This window comes from Salmo salar, chromosome 20, assembly GCF_965601325.2.
Source record: "Salmo salar chromosome 20, fSalSal1, whole genome shotgun sequence".
Classification (NCBI taxonomy): domain Eukaryota; kingdom Metazoa; phylum Chordata; class Actinopteri; order Salmoniformes; family Salmonidae; genus Salmo; species Salmo salar.
In genome coordinates this window covers 26489491-26506742 of record NC_138310.1, presented here as the reverse complement: position 1 = coordinate 26506742, position 17252 = coordinate 26489491, and the positions used below count along the sequence as shown (strand labels likewise).

The 17252-nt window shown below is 41.9% G+C and overlaps 1 protein-coding gene across 2 annotated transcripts in view; it reads right to left on the bottom strand.

Moving 5' to 3' along the window:
• Positions 1-1532: 1532 nt before the first annotated feature.
• The window catches only part of mlxip (MLX interacting protein), a 49388-nt gene continuing 33668 nt past the window's right edge, over positions 1533-17252 (bottom strand). For both annotated transcript variants that reach the window (XM_082966304.1, XM_014161332.3), the window contains exons 8-17: positions 12271-12365; positions 11504-12116; positions 11001-11107; positions 10795-10867; positions 10390-10505; positions 10111-10218; positions 9680-9807; positions 8604-8727; positions 5464-5593; positions 1533-4605 (exon numbers count right to left, since the gene is read on the bottom strand). In XM_082966304.1, the coding sequence (XP_082822430.1) occupies positions 4484-4605; positions 5464-5593; positions 8604-8727; positions 9680-9807; positions 10111-10218; positions 10390-10505; positions 10795-10867; positions 11001-11107; positions 11504-12116; positions 12271-12365 (1616 nt within the window). In that variant the 3' untranslated portion in view covers positions 1533-4483. The remainder of the gene's footprint in view (positions 4606-5463; positions 5594-8603; positions 8728-9679; positions 9808-10110; positions 10219-10389; positions 10506-10794; positions 10868-11000; positions 11108-11503; positions 12117-12270; positions 12366-17252) is intronic.

Genomic DNA, 17252 nt, shown 5'->3' with positions numbered 1-17252 from the left:
TGGTATTCCTACGACTACATTTTGAATCAGGCCAGCCCCAACATCTGGTGAATAGTCAGGCAAGCCCCAACATCTGGTGAATAGTCAGACAAGCCCCAACATCTGGTGAATAGTCAGGCAAGCCCCAACATCTGGTGAATAGTCAGGCAAGCCCCAACATCTGGTGAATAGTCAGACAAGCCCCAACATCTGGTGAATAGTCAGGCAAGCCCCAACATCTGGTGAATAGTCAGGCAAGCCCCAACATCTGGTGAATAGTCAGGCAAGCCCCAACATCTGGTGAATAGTCAGGCAAGCCCCAACATCTGGTGAATAGTCAGGCAAGCCCCAACAGCTGGTGAATAGTCAGACAAGCCCCAACATCTGGTGAATAGTCAGGCAAGCCCCAACATCTGTCACTCAAGTTGATCAAATTACACATCTCATTTACTCTCAATAGTAGTGATTACTCACACAACAAAAAATGACAATAAAGCAATTTCAATATGCATTTTCGAAAGAAAGAGGAAAGAAAGCATATTGGATGATCTTTATCTCAACCTGCACATTTATAAGCAAAGGCCTTTGCCACTTTGACCAGATCTACGCAGCTATTTGACATGGGACTCTGTGGTGGTGAGAACTGAAAGTTTATTTTTAACACTGTGTTTTGCTTGAGAGGAATTTATATATTGGAGACACTCAGTAAAGATGTAATCTGCAGTCTCTTAGACAAAACATTGCACAATATTGTTTGATCTTATAGTGAAGATAACATGGGTGGTGTAAGTGACTATAGTAGAAATATTCATGGTCTTTTAAGGACCAATAGCATTTTGATGATAAACTTACAGGTCAGATATGGGTTGTGTTGGGGACTAACTTGAGCGCTCTCTTTCAGTGTTTTACCTGTTCCTGTGCCTTACTTCACAATTAGCAGCCTTCCAATGGACACAGATGGCAACATACATGATGTTGCATCATGGACAAAAAGAGTTGGACTACTTGGTATGTTTAGGAGCCTTTTCCTGAGTGTTAAAGGTTAAAGAAACTAAAACTCTATAAAGAAGAGCAAACAACATTAGCACTGATTAACTGTAAATCATTGCCTTCATCATAAATGCAATCAATGATGATTATATTGACACTGTAGAGCCTTTTAACAGTAGAAACTGACTTCGAATTCCCTTTCATATTCCACTAGAACCAGCCCGGGATTCTTCCCCCCCTTACTGGGCCCAACCAGGTGGGCTGGATCCAGGAGCCGAAGATGAACGAGAAGCTCACCGGAAAACATCTTTCTGCCTTTCTTTGTTATATGAGTGAAGCTGCCAAACTGAACATGGAAAAGAGGGTGATCAATGGACTCAATGAGACCTGTCAACATATCAAAGACCTGAAATCCTGGATGTGCAACCACCAAGATTGCCAAGAAGTGTGCCAACTCCCTTTTGATGTGAACGACCACTACGAAACTCTTATGTTTGTGAAGAGGCTTCTCACCCTCTACACACAATGGTTGATTAAAGGAACAGAGTAATATACAATATGACTAATTGAAGTCTAGCTTTATTAATAATTAATATATTTATGACAACATTTATTTATTCATCAGTGTACTGATCAGTGTCTTATCAATTGAACACACTTATTTGGTTCCGGGTCACATTGAAAATACTGTTTTTTTGTCAAAGAATTGGCTGTATCATTATGTTACCAATTGTTGGAAATGCCATGTATTGTAGCTGATGCACATTAAGTAACTATGTTCCATTCATTAAAAATGTTTCCGGAAATTGTAACGTTTGACATACTTCCTAGACTTGTGATGTGCCGTCGGGAACGTAAGAAAGTAGGATATTGAGGTTACCCAAAACACATGAAAAATTTAAAAACCATGTAGGAAAAAAAACGATTTTCTTTACTACAAGAAAGAAAATATTTCCAACACTAACTTCTCAGAGGGAACAAACAGACAAGGACTTCCAAAAAGTCATCTCAGAAATGAAACCTTCCTTAAACAAAATTGTTAATACTTGTTTTATAACTTAAACCATGTCATGATTCTTGACAGAGGAATATTTCACACATAGTAACTGCTTTGCAAAAAAAAAAAGTTAAAATCATCATGACATCCTCATGCTCTTGCCCTTTGTGTATTTGCATAGCTCCAATTCCCTTTGAATGGAACAGAAACAAAACGTTTGATCTGAATGACGTCAGATGAATGTTAGTTGTGATTAGCCCTAATGCTGTCTGATGTGGACAATAATGGGCATGTGGGGCTCAGAATCTTGATCTGTAACAATAATATAGTCCCCAGTCATCGGGTAAAGGGGACTCCACTCAGAAAGTAGCAAAGGGTGCAAACATTAAGTGATCACAGTTAAGACATGTACTAAGGCCTCAAAAAGCACACTATAAAACCCCCATAAAATAATATACATTCATGAAATAAACATAACCAATGCTGCTAGATTTGACATCATTCAAAGTAAACTGTTGGTGTGCATCAAGTAATAAATACAGAAAAATCATTAGACTGCCTGAGGAGAGTTAACACAAAATGTGCTAAGACATATAACAAACAAAAAATGAAAGACAAAATATCACACTGCAACAGTAATACAGTATCCATGCATGTACTGTTCTGGAGTGCATTTGTCATAAAGGACTAGTCTCTCTAGACAGATGGGATGACTCCCACAATGTGACAACGTAGGTTGGTGTTTCCAAGACTAATAAAGGAGAGGGGCGTAAAATGTATGTTTCTATATACATTTCAATATGGCCTATAAAAGTTGAACTGCATCTTCGACAAATAAGATCTGAATTAGGAGAGACCTGCATCTTTGAGAGGCTAGCATAACGGCGTCATAAGCATGACTCGATTATGAGAAACAAAAATAGAACATACGCTATGTAACCTGTATGCTTATAGCTGACGCTTGTCTTCAGCTTAAAGTATCTTAAATGTGTTTGTTTGGTTAAAGGGTACAGCATAAACACTCACCAGCGCCTCTCTTAGCGGAACAAGAAAATAGCAACATTCACCTCAATGTTTGAATGCTTCTATAACACAACGTTTCTTTGTTTAATTGACTGAATGGAAGATAGGCTGCAGCGTATGATGTTAAATGTACAGTGTGTGTAGTGTGTGCCCCAAGTGCTTCGCATCGGTCATCGGACCACTCAGGGTCCATTCCGTAAAACTGCATTTTCCTTAAGTGAAAGGTGAATACTTTTCCATGGATAGCCCTGGGCTTAACATTATCTGAGGATATTAGAGACTTCTGGTATGATTTGAACAGTCCAACCCCCCAAGAAAAGGGTAGAAAACCCAGGACGTCTGTCCACAAAGGACTGGTACACCCTCCCTCCCTCTTGCTGCATGGACAGAAGAAAACTGTGCAAGAGTTTGAGACCCCACCAGATGCATATGAGCTGAATGATGAGAATGAAAGACCAGTAGCAAATAGTTACTGTTGAAGGCCTTCATGGTACTCAAAGCATACTGCCAATCAATGCTAAGCTTTTGGTTTGTTTTATAGGCTTTTTGATGGCAAGCTCAGTGCATCCACACTCATCGTCATACAACAGAGTAAACAACAGAAACAACTGAATCTCACTCCTTCAAGAGATATTTCCCTTTTAAGACAGTTCATAGGCCATCTTACACCTTAAATAATTTAAGAGCTGAATAAAAACAAAAAGATAAAACAAAAATGAGCAGGTATGCTAAATGGTTGAAGCGCCATGTTATTTGCCTGCTGAAGTGAGCCTGAAAAAAAGCTGGGACTTCCCCCATCAGATGTGTTGAAGGTTACATTAACAAAGAGCAACAAGGGCAGCAGGTCGCCAGTAACTGGAAAGGTCGCTCGATCGAGTTCCTGAGCCAACAAGGTGAAAAAAATCTGAGCAAGGCACGTAATCCTAATTGCTCCAGGGTCGCCTTTTACAATGGCTGAACATGGCCATGACCCCACTCTCCGAGGGTGTCCCAGGGGGAGTTGGGATATGCAAAAAACACAATTCCAATTCACACATGCATATAATACACACTTGTACATGTGTGAAATAGGATAAATATAAGCACCCACATTATTGCTGTGTTCAAAAGATGCTGTAAAGTTGTTCTATGGGTTGTGTGTATCAATCCTCCAAAGTAATGCACCGAGCCTGGGTTGTCGACAGCAAAGCCCAGTGGATGTGTAGGAATGATAGGTCAGTGAGCTGGATAAGGTCATGTATAAAAAGACCCTAAACATCATGTCCTGTTCTGAATGGTAATGGATAGGGTGGAAGACAGAGTAACCTCGTTGGATTACCTTTAAGGCAAACTAGTGCTGGTGCTTTTCCATACTATTGTTTCAAGGTGTTTTTCAATCTGGGGAGGTTAGAGGAGTTTGTGGTAGGGGCCCTCAGTGGGGGGCTCTACTAGAGGGTACTATGACCATGCCTTCTATCTGAACCCTTCTTCACACCCTCAGCGGAGAGGAAGCGGCTAGGAGTCTGCAGAGTGCCTGTGGGTGTTGGTGACAGCCTGGGTGGCTTCCTCAGGCAGCAGGTTAGGGTCAGTAAGGACAGATGTGCTTGTGCTGAGCTGCCGGAGAGTGCTTAGGACCACTGGACAACAGAAAGACCAATCAGCTATACATTCATCAGAGTTGACATTTTGTGTGACAACAAGTTACACAAAACAAGGTTGAATTTTAAATATTTCTCTCCATAAAATGATGTGAGAAAGTTAGAGGCATAAATATCATACCCCTCCACAGACGGTCATGTGCTAGCTGTCTAATCTGTGTTTTATAAAATGTGCAATAACCATAACAATATGCATTTATATAAGGAATGAAACAAAGATGAAGACAAGGAGCTAGCATGCCTCAGTAGGGCTTCAGATTGTGGAGCTGACTCTTCAGGACCCTACGTCCTGCAGCATGCTAACCAGACAGTAGTAATATAACCTAGTGAACTGAACGGTCTCCAGCGAAGTTAATCTCTGACGTCAACATCCCTCCCTCATATCATGAGATCGCTCCTCTTTGAGCGCAGGAGACAAAGGTTGGCCAAGACACTGAATGTGTTTTTTCTTCTAAATAAATTACAGGAAAAGATTGTGGGTGATAAGAGGTTGACAGATCATGACACACCATGACGCCAATCTTTCCTTAGAAAGCAATGGGGGTGGAATGGATTTTTATACATTCTAAAGAAATAGGTATAGCATAACGTCACACATGCAATCTAACACCTACAGAAAGACAGTCATTCAAGTAAAAATCATAGTGAAATGCCATAATGGAATCATTAGCCACTCTCCTACTCTGACACAGCTACCATTTAATTAAAAATAAAGTGTGTGTGTGTGTGTGTGTGTGTGTGTGTGTGTGTGTGTGTGTGTGTGTGTGTGTGTGTGTGTGGTGTGTGTGTGTGTGTGAGAGAGAGAGAGATTTGGGGTGCTGCGTGGGGTTTACTTACTTGGCCTCAGCACAGGCAGGGAGCAGTGACAGTCCAGCCATTGCAGTGTGGTCTCGCACAGCTCCCCTTTGCTTGTGGTGGAGACCATCCCATTGAATGACTCAAACAGGGGCTTAATGATGATGCTGAACTAAGGATGGTGGGTCAAGGGTCAAACACACTATTGAGAAAACAGATCTGAATTTGCATCCTATTCCTTTCTCACACTGACAAACAAGACAGATATACTCAGATGGCTCATGGAACAACAGTCCTTCAGTTAAGTCCAAAAGTATTTGGATAGTGACATGTTGTTGTTTTGGTTCTGTACTCCAGCACTTTGTATTTGAAATGATACAATGACTATGAGGTTAAAGTGCAGACTGTCAGCTTTAATTTGAGTGTATTCTCATTCATATCGGAAATTACAGTACTTTGTACATAGTCCTCCCCATATTAGGGAACCAAAAGTATTTACACAAATTGACTTATATGAGTATTAAAGTAGTCAAAAGTGTCGTATTTGGTCCCATATTCCTATCGTGTGACTACAAACTTGTTGGATCCACTTGCAGTTTGTTTTGGTTTCAGATTATTTTGTGCCCTTATAGAAATGAACGGTAAATAATGTATTGTGTCATTTTGGATTCACTTACAGTGTAAATAAAACATAGAATATGTTTCTAAATACTTCTACATTAATGTGGGTGCTAGCATGATAACCATGAATGAATCATGAATAGTGATGAGTGAGAAGTTAGAGGCATAAAATTCATACCCCTCCAAAAATGCTAACCTCCCCTGTTATTGGTAATGGTGAGAGGTTAGCATGTCTTGGGGGTATGATATAAAATGCTAACCTCCCCTGTTATTGGTAATGGTGAGAGGTTAGCATGTCTTGGGGGTATGATATAAAATGCTAACCTCCCCTGTTATTGGTAATGGTGAGAGGTTAGCATGTCTTGGGGGTATGATATAAAATGCTAACCTCCCCTGTTATTGGTAATGGTGAGAGGTTAGCATGTCTTGGGGGTATGATATAAAATGCTAACCTCCCCTGTTATTGGTAATGGTGAGAGGTTAGCATGTCTTAGGGGTATGATCTTTGTGCCTCAAACTTAGTCACTCATCATTATTCACAACTCATTCAGGATAATCCATAATAATGGTAGCAATCACAAGTGTTCAGAAACTAGGGCCTCCCGAGTGGCGCAGAGGTCTAGGGCACCGCATCGACTCCAAAATGACACCTCATTTACCATTTGTTTCTAATGGGCCAAAATAATCTGAAACACAACCAAAACAAAGTACAAATGCATCCAAAAAGTTTATCAAGCTTGATGTAGTCATTGTGTGGTAGGAATATGGGATCAAATACTAAACTTTTGACTACGTAAATACATACAGAGCATTCGGAAAGTATTCAGACCCCTTGACATTTTCCACATTTCGTTACGTTACAGCCTTAATCTCTAAAAATTGATTAAATTGTTTTTGACCCTCAATCTACACACAATACCCCATAATTACAAAGCAAAAACAGGTCTAGACATTTTTGCAAATGTATATTTAAAAACAAATCAAATATCATATTTACATAATTATTCAGACCCTTTACTCAGTACTTTGTTGAATCACCTTTGGCAGCAATTACAGTCTCGAGTCCTCTTGGGTATGACGCTACAAGCTTGGCACACCTGTATTTGGGGAGTTTCTCACATTCTTCTCAAGCTCTGTCAGGTTGGATGGCTGCACAGCTATTTCCAGGTCTCTCCAGACATGTTCGGTCGGGTTGAAGTCCGGGCTCTGGCTGGGCCACGCAAGGACATTCAGAGACTTGTCCCATAGCCACTCCTGCGTGGTCTTGGCTGTGTGCTTACTGTCGTTGTCCTGTTGGAAGATAAACCTTCGCCCCAGTCGGAGGTCCTGAGCGCTGTGGAGCAGGTTATTATCAAGGATCTTTGTACTTTGCTCCGTTCATCTTTCCCTCGATCCTGACTAGTCTCCCAGTCCCTGCTGCTGAAAAACATCCCCACAGCATGATGCTGCCACCATCATGCTTTACTGTAGGGATGGCGCCAGGTTTCCTCCAGACGTGACACTTGGCATTCAGGCCAAAGAGTTCAACCTTTGTTTCATCAGATCAGAGAATCTTGTTTCTCATGGTCTGAGAGTCTTTAAGTGGATTTTGGCAAACTCCAAGTGGGCTGTCATGTGCCTTTTACTGAGGAGTGGCTTCCGTCTGGACACTCTACCATAAAGGCCTGATTAGTGGATGGCTTCAGAGATGGTTGTCCTTCTGGAAGCTTCTCCCATCTCCACAGAGGAACTCTAGAGCTCTGTCAGAGTGACCATCGGGTTCTTGGTCACCTCCCTGACCAAGGCCCTTCTCCCCTGATTGTTCAGCTCTAGGAAGAGTCTTTGTGGTTCCGAACTTCTTCCATTTAAGAATGGAGGCCACTGTGTTCTTGGGGATCTTCAATGCTGCAGAAATGTTTTGGTACCCTTTCCCAGACCTGTGCCTCGACACAATCCTGTCTCAGAGCTCTACGAACAATTCCTTAAACCTCATGGCTTGATTTTTGCTCTGACATGCACTGCCAACTGTGGGACCTTATATAGACAGGTGTGTGCCTTTCTAAATCATGTCCAATCAATTGAATTTCCCACAGGTGGACTCCAATCAAGTTGTAGAAACAGGATGCACCTGAGCTAAATTTCAAGTCTCATAGCAAAGGGTCTGAATAATTATGTAAATAAGGTATTTCTGTCTTATTTTAATACATTTGCAAAAATGTCTAAAAACCTGTTTTATCTTTGTCATTATGGGGTATTGTGTGTAGATTGATGAGGATTTGTATTAATTTAAACAATTTTAGAATAAGGCTGTAACGTAACAAATGTGGGAAAAGTAAAGGGGTCTGAATACTTTCCAAAGGCACTGTACTCTACACTCGTAACCTTTCACAAGTCTGAAACCTGAGGTTAGGGTGCTTTCCAACAGTCAGAAACGGTGGCTCTTCTTTGCTGATATAGTGCATCTTATCTAGCCATCTGGTCTAAATAAAATGAACCAGCATAATATTAAAAGTAGCCTGATTGAATCTTATATTATTATGACAAAGTTATGTTCAATGTCAAGGATAAGGGTAAAAGGATACAATCCAAAACTTCCAGTTCTGAAGTGTGCGGCTCTTCACATACTCATCAAACTTCTCCCGCATGTGGTCGAAGCGGTGGCGTGTGATAGGCACTCCCGTAGCAGGCAGCTGCTCCTGACACACACTGTGGCACAGCAATAACGTACAGATCAGATTACTATGTAATGTATCTGACACATGGTATCATCACATATGGTAGGGTGTACATCCACTCTGCCCAGATGCACTTTGGTGATGAAACTTTATTTCCTTATGTTATAAAATACATTTTACAGAGACAAAAAGTATTATTGATGTTCTGAATCCTTCAGTGGGGTCTTTAACATATTATTAACAGTATATACAAAAAATCCGATTTTGCAACCTAATACATCCAATAACAAGCCATGAACTCTTGACAAAGCTGTGCAGGTTTCTCTGAACAACGTGAGGATTTTAAATTTTGTGGTCGTTCTTCAAAGTTGTTTCCACAGGTCGCAAAAAACGAAATTAAATATAAAGACTTTGAAAATAAAAAAAACTTGGTATACATTCAGTGCTCCGTTGACATTTCACAGAGACACGCTTGTTTTGTGAGAAATCTTTGAGAAATAACAGGAATTTAGAATAAATAGGAAAAGCTTATACTAAAATATGAAAATACTACGTCTCAAAATCAATATCTATTTTACCTCTATATTGTTTTATGTCCTGCGGATTCAAGAAGAAAGATGAGCTCAATGGGAAAGTAGCTTGCCAGGTAGCCAGTAGGTTTAATTCATGCACGCGATGCAATTTTCTAGATTTTTACCACTATTTTTCTCTGGCTTCCATTAATTTATTCACCCTAATTTTGGCCATCCTGCAAGGGTACACACTCCAATAACTTTTGAATGGATTATAATAAGAGACATGGGGTTTGGACCATTGGCTTTCTTAGAGGACTATATATACAATTAACATATTTTTGCCATTGGTCAAAAGATGCGTTTTTGATTGGACACCCTACATGTGGCTGTGTACCAATAATGAAACTGTTTCATGAACTCGTCTCCTCAGAGGAGAGTAATAACAGATAACAGTGGGGCAGTACGTACTTTATGGAGGCATTGATCTCCTCAATCTCCTCCCGTAGCCTCTTGGTCTCTTCCTGCATCTGCTGCCTCTCCTGCTGCAGCTTCGCAATGTAGTCAACGGTCTTCTGCAGCGTGCCAGCATTACTGATCTGGTATTAAACACAACAAGAATGGGTGGCAATATTGGGAAGGTCATGTAGAAAATAAATATATATTTTTTTTTTTAATAGTTTAAATAAAAGCTTTGGGTTGCATGTTGGAACATTCAACAGTGTGAGGGTATCCATCTTTCTTTCATTACTTTACTATTTGTACCCTGCACCTGAAAAGAACAGGATGTGCATACACAATGCTTCTGAACTGAACTTTAAATAAAAGCCATCAAAAGCTAGATTTGGAAGATATGAGTATGATGATTCAGAAAACGGATGACAGAAAGATAACGGCTTTACATTGGACTGGGACTTGAGAGTGGGAACCAGGCTGCTCAGCGTTTTGAAGCCAATGTTGATGTTAAAGCGCCTCTTCTGTTCAGCAGTGATGTGGGTCACCCTACGGCTCTGGAACAGATAGGGAGGAGAGACAAGTGTCATCACAATGATCAGTGTCCACAACGCTTCTACGGCAGGCACACTCACCGGACCTGCTTGAAAAAGCTGAATTTATACACAGTCAAAGAAACGCACACAGAGACAGAGAGAGAAGCAGGCAGGTGTGTGGGCTGATGATACCTGGTTGGACTCGTTCTTAGAGAGGGCTGTGCTGCTGCTGCTGAGGGGAGACTTAGGGCTGGAGACCTGCTCTGACCCACACGGTGACCCCTGACCTGAGCCACGCTCCTCATGCCCTTGGAGACACAGATGATCCAGAGTTGCCAAAAACCATCACAACAAAGACTGCTACACCAGTGAGCACCAACTCACAAAGACAAAATCAATAATGTTATGTAAAGCAGAAGTGCTGTAAACATTCCAAAACAATGTGTATGAATGTGTTACCATGCCACATCCTGTATGCATATGTAAAGTTAATGGATCGATAGCTTTTGTTAGACAGTAGGAACGTACCCTCTGACACTTGACTGAGGTTAGTGTACATACAACAGAAAAAGTAAGGGCATGGCGTATGTCACTCACCAGTACAGTCCTCTTTATTGATAATGAGCTGGGGAGACTTCGGAGTCTGTGGAAGGATATGAAATCCAGGAGCCTGAGAGAGAGAGAAGAGAGAGAGAGAGAGAAAGATGGGAAGAAATAAAACACAAATGAAATGAAAATGAACTTACATAAAACTGGGTTCAGTGTAAAGTAAGGCAGGCCCGTGAGAGCAGTCACGGTCTTACCCTTGATAGGCTTGAGGAGGCGATGACCACGCCAGTTGAGGGAACCACGTCTGCTTTCAGGGGAGTTGGAGTAACAATCACTGCACTGGTATGCCCTGGGAAGGGGGCTGAGACAGCAAAATATTTGACATTACAACATCACAGAATAAAAGCTAATTTTCTCTCATTTATTTTATCTCTAATATTGAGCTTGGATATCATTGATGATCTTTGCTAGGATCATTTGGGCTCAATTGCTTGCAAATATTGACTAGGTTTCATTCAGTTTTTCATTACAATAGTGACTGACTATAAAAATGACAAACAGTATTGCCACCTTGTGGTGTGATCACAATATGAGATAGCTCTCTAGTGAAGCAGTAATCCCCCACTTCAATAAATGGTAGTGTTTTGGGAGTAGAACATGCTAGGCATGCATTAATTCAATATTAGATGCAATATTCAAATCAATACACCATTCTCATCCATCAACAATGAAATAGTTTGGGATGTGATTAACTCACTTGTTAGGATGAGGTGAGATGAGGGGATGGGGTTGGCAGGAACTATCCTTTGCACATGGCATGTCTTTTTGCTGGAGCAAGAAGGCTGGATGGGTCTGGGCAGGGCGAAAGTCTGGGGGTGTTGGAGGGGGATGGCAGGTGAGGGTGCCAGGGGCTGGAGGGGGGGTGGTGGTGGTGGTGGAGGAGTCCGGGTTAAGGAGCTAAGCTCAGAGCCCTGACTGAAGGTGGTGGCAGCCTCACTGGGTGTAACAGTGGAGGAGGCAGTGTGTGTGATGACAGATGGGGGTGGGGAACCGTCCAGGCTTGTGGCATCGTCCACGGGTGGGGGGGCTACTGATGTTGCTGTGACAGCACCTTGGCATGGCTGGGTGTGTGGCAGTGTGGGAGGGGCTGAGGGTTGCATGAGGGAGGAGCCTCCAGCCTGACCACTAGGGGGCCCTGGCGCAGTGAACAGAGGCATGTAGTTCTGTACATAGGAGGAACCTTCACCGGTCCCACTGGTTTGATTGGCCATGAGGGAGGAGATAGGCAGGGGGGCTGGGGAGACGAGTCTGTGGTCATGACTGATGGACGGTAGGTCAGCTGAGAGGTGCATGGAAGAGAGAAGCTGGCCCTGTCAAGTCACAAGGACAGGAGAAAAGAAAGCACATTTATAATGTTATCAATTAGTCAAATTATGTGAAAACATCTAAGAATAAAGGCAGGAGTGTGTTAGTTCTGGGGGTATGTTAGGGCTGAGGTTCACAGTGACTGGGCCTAGGGTTTACCTGGGATTGAGAGCTGCTGCTGGGTAGAGGAGTGACGGATGAGGCAGTGAGGGAAGCAGAGGGGAAGATGGGCTGACGGAGGCTGTGAAATAAGTCTGGGAGAAGTCTCTAGGTTAGTTAGAATTAGTATAACATCCACTCCACCAACATAAGTGTTAGGATATGCCACCTGCTGTATTACAGTCAACTGCATGGGACTAAGAGGTTCGGCAGACTTTACTCAACGATTCGGAGCACAACGCAGTACGTGAATGTTTTTTGGTCACAAAATGGGTGGCCTATGGCGCTTGCAACGCAGATTTTCTCTGCTCAAATTTTGAGAGGGAACGTATTATTTCTTCCGTCACGGTGCGGGTACTGTTGTGTAGATAGGGAGGCTGTATTTTACCAACAAACTTGCTTGGTTGAAACATTTATTTTGGTCCTCTTTCTCTTCTGGCACAATGTTGTTTCACAAAAGAATGAACTCTACATTATAAATTTAAACTACTCGAAAAAAAATAAGCAACAGTAGCTAGGTTTCTAACCAATTGGCGGAAATATGCACATTTTCCCACCAGTAGTGTTTTTCCACCAAACGGACTTAATGCAGACAAAAAAATCAGCGTGTCAGGTAGTGCACACAAAATCTTTTTTTTTGCTTAAGTTTTCATGTATTGAATAAAACTAAAAAAGGTTCAATGTGTTCCATCGCATTTTCAACTCTATCGACAGTTTTGTCACAAAAACTTGCATTAACTAGCAAATGTGACTATTTAGGTCTTGGCAGGTGTGCTCTAGCCAACAGCTAGAGCAGGTAGGCTAGTCTACATGATGAGATTATTATGGATAAGAGCAAGAATATTTGTATTTGTCAAACGCCAGTCAAGCATCGATCATCATGTCACCAGAATAAGGAGCTCGGTATTTATTAGAAAAGAGCATCAAGCTCATCACTGTGCACTTTCACCACCCTGTGAAGTTCATTATAACTTATTTCATCTCTAGCCTAATAAACTGCTCGGTTTCCCGAGTCATAGGACCACAAACCATATCATCGTGTGACTCCAAGTTAATTTCGATATGATAGTTATTATATCAATATTTGCGCTTAAGCCCCCTAAGGTTGATATCCGCACCCCCGAGGAAATGTAATTAGCATAATATAAAAAATCCCTGTAAAAATCAGTCAGTTTAAGCTAGAGATATGTTTTTTTTTTTTTTTTTTTACATGGGATGTGTCTCATTCCAACACATCCGCCTATGTCGCACTTCCGCATCAGCAGTGAAAGGTGACAGAGCTAGAGCTGTGAGACATCCCAAAGATCCGTCTTCTCACAAAATCGGCTATAGCGTTCGAACGGTTTGGCCTATAAACCCTCTGTGGAAAGATGAGACGCTCACGAACACTATCGTGTTCTCCGTTTTTCTCTACGACCCCCACAAGAGTCTTGGGATTCGTCTGAAGTAGGTACGGCTGATTTGTCAACTTCTGTCTGTAGCATCCAGACAGTATGGGTTAAACACTGTGCACAGATGGGACTCTCACGAAAATCTACATGCCGGTTGTCTCGCTCTAGGATGCCCAGGCTCGTCTGAAGGTCCCACGGTACCAGGCTGATTTTTTTATTTTTATGGAAGTACACACACACACACACACACACACACACACACACCACACACACACACACACACACACACACACACACACACACACACACACACACACACACACACACACACACACACACACCCCCCCCCCCCCCCGTGTATGTGGACACCCCTTCAAATTAGTGGATTCAACTAGTTCAGCCACAGCCGATGCTGACAAGTGTATAAAATTGAGCACACAGCCATGGAATCTCAATAGACAAACATTGGCAGCAGAATGGCCTTACTGAAGAGCTCAGTGACTTTCAAAGTTGCACCGTCATAGGATGCCATCTTTCCAACAAGTCAGTTCGTCAAATTTCTGCCCTGCTAGAGCTGCCCCGGTCAACTGCAAGTGCTATTATTGTAAAGTAGAAACGTCCTGGAGCAACAACGGCTCAGCCGCGAAATGGTAGGCCACACAAGCTCACAGAACGGGATCGTCGAGTGCTGAAGCGCATACAAATTGTCTGTCCTCGGTTGTAACTAGAGTTCGACCGATTATGATTTTTCAACGCCGATACCGATTATTGGAGGACCGCTTTTTTTTTTTTTTTTTGTAATAATGACAATTACAACAATACTGAATGAACACTTATTTTAACTTAATATAATACATCAATAAAATCAATTTAGCCTCAAATAAATAATGAAACATGTTCAATTTGGTTTAAATAATGCAAAAACAAAGTGTTGGAGAAGAAAGTAAAAGTGCAATATGTGCCATGTCAGAAAGCTAACATTTAAGTGCCTTGCTCAGAACATGGGAACATATGAAAGCTGGTGGTTCCTTTTAACATGAGTCTTCAATATTCCCAGGTAAGAAGTTTCTGGTTGTAGTTATTATAGGAATTATAGGACTATTTCTCTCTATACAATTTGTATTTCATATACCTTTGACTATTGGATGTTCTTATAGGCACTTTAGTATTGCCAGTGTAACAGTATAGCTTTCGTCCCTCTCCTCGCTCCTACCTGGGCTCAAACCAGGAACACATCGACAACAGCCACCCTCAAAGCAGCGTTACCCATGCAGAGCAAGGGGAACAACCACTCCCAAGTCTCAGAGCGAGTGACGTTTGAAACGCTATTAGCGCGCACCCGCTAACTAGCTAGCCATTTCACATCGGTTACACCAGCCTAATCTTGGGAGTTGACAGGCTTGAAGTCATAAACCGCGCAATGCATTGCGAAAGCTGCTGGCAAAACGCAGTGAAGTGCTGTTTGAATGAATGCTTACGAGCCTACTGGTGCCTACCACCGCTCAGTCAGACTGCTCTATCAAATCATAGACGTAATTATAATATAATAAACACACAGAAATACGAGCCTTAGGTCATTAATATGGTCGAATACGGAAACTATCATCTCGAAAACAAAATGCTTTTTTCTTTCAGTGAAATACGGAACCGGTCCGTATTTTATCTAACGGGTGGGATCCCTAAGTCTAAATATTCCTGTTACATTGCACAACCTTCAATGGTATGTCATAATTACGTAAAATTCTGGCAAATTAGTTCGCAACGAGCCAGGCAATGAACGCAAGAGCAGTGACACAATTTCATGTTAGCAGGCAATAGTAAGTAAATATGCAGGTTTAAAAATATATACTTGTGTATTGATTTTAAAGAAAGGCGTTGATGTTTATGGTTAGGTACATTGGTGTAACGACAGTGCTTTTTTCGCAAATGCGCTTGTTAAATCACCCGTTTGTCGAAGTAGGCTGTGATTCGATGAGAAATTAACAGGCACCGCATCGATTATATGCAACGCAGGACACGTTAGATAAACTAGTAATATCATCAACCATGTGTAGTTAACTAGTGATTATGTTAAGATTGATAGTTTTTTATAAGATAAGTTTAATGCTAGCTAGCAACTTACCTTGCTTCTTGCTGCCCTCGCGTAACAGGTAGTCAGCCTGCCATGCAGGCTCCTCGTGGAGTGCAATGTAAGGCAGGTGGTTAGAGCATTGGACTAGTAACCAGAAGGTTGCAAAAACGAACCCCCTAATCCCTCCTGAACAAGGCAGTTAACTCCCGTTCCTAGGCCGTCATTGAAAATAAGAATGTGTTCTTAATCTGACTTGCCAAGTTAAATAAAGGTGAAAAAAAAACAAACAAAAAAAATTCGGTGGCCAAAAATACTGATTACCGATTGTTATGAAAACTTGAAATCGGCCCTAATTAAATCGGCCATTCCGATTAATCGGTCGACCTCTAGTTGCAACACACTACCAAGTTCCAACCTGCCTCTGGAAGCAACATCAGCACAAGAACCATTCGTCAGGGACCTTCATGAAATGGGTTTTCAATGCCAAACCGCCGCAAACAAGCCTAAGATCACCATGCACAATGCCAAGCGTCAGCTGGAGTGTTGTAAAGCTTGCCGCCATTAGACTCTGGAGCAGTGGAAATGCCTTCACTGGAGAGATGAATCACGCTTCACCATCTGGCAGTCCAACGGATGAATGTTGGTGTGGCGGATGCCAGGAGAAAGCTACCTGCCCGAATGCATGGTGCCAACTGTAAAGTTTGGTGGTGGAGGAATAATGGTCTGGGGATGTTTTATGATGATTTGGGCTAGGCCCCTTAGTTCCAGTGAAGGGACATCTTAACATTACAGCATAAAATGACATTCTAGACGATACTGTGCTTCCAACTTTGTGGCAACAGTTTGGGGAAGGCCCTTTCCTGTTTCAGCATGACAATGCCCCTGCGAATAAAGTGAGGTCCATACAGAAATGGTTTGTCAAGATCGGTGTGGAAGAACTTGACTGGCCTGCACAAAGCCCTGACCTCAACCCCACCGAAGACCTTCGGGATGAATTGGAATGCCGACTGCGAGCCAGACCTAATCGCCCAACATCAGTGCCCGACCTCACTAATGCTCTTGTGGCTGTATGGAAGCAAGTCCCCACAGCAATGTTCCAACATCTAGTGGAAAGCCTTCCCAGAAGAGTGGAGGCTGTTATCGCAAACGGGGGACCAACTCCATATTAATGTCCATGATTTTGTAATGAGATGTTCGACGAGCAGGTATCCACATACTTTTGGTCATGTAGTGTATATATGGAGACTGTTTAGTGCTAAAAATAAGGGGCCAAAAAAACACTTCCTTTAGATTTTTTGTTGGGGGGGAACAACACTACATATTGTTCCATGTAGTGAATCTGTTATTCAATGTGTTTATATGGGATAATAACAGTTTTTAATAAAATAATAGTAAAATAATAGCTTAGACGTATAATTTAAAAACGTTTCCACCTCTATTTCTCGCATAAAATTGTACCGAAACTTCCTGTTTCCATCACAGCTGTGGTGATTTATTTTTTTATACGGTATGACATATAT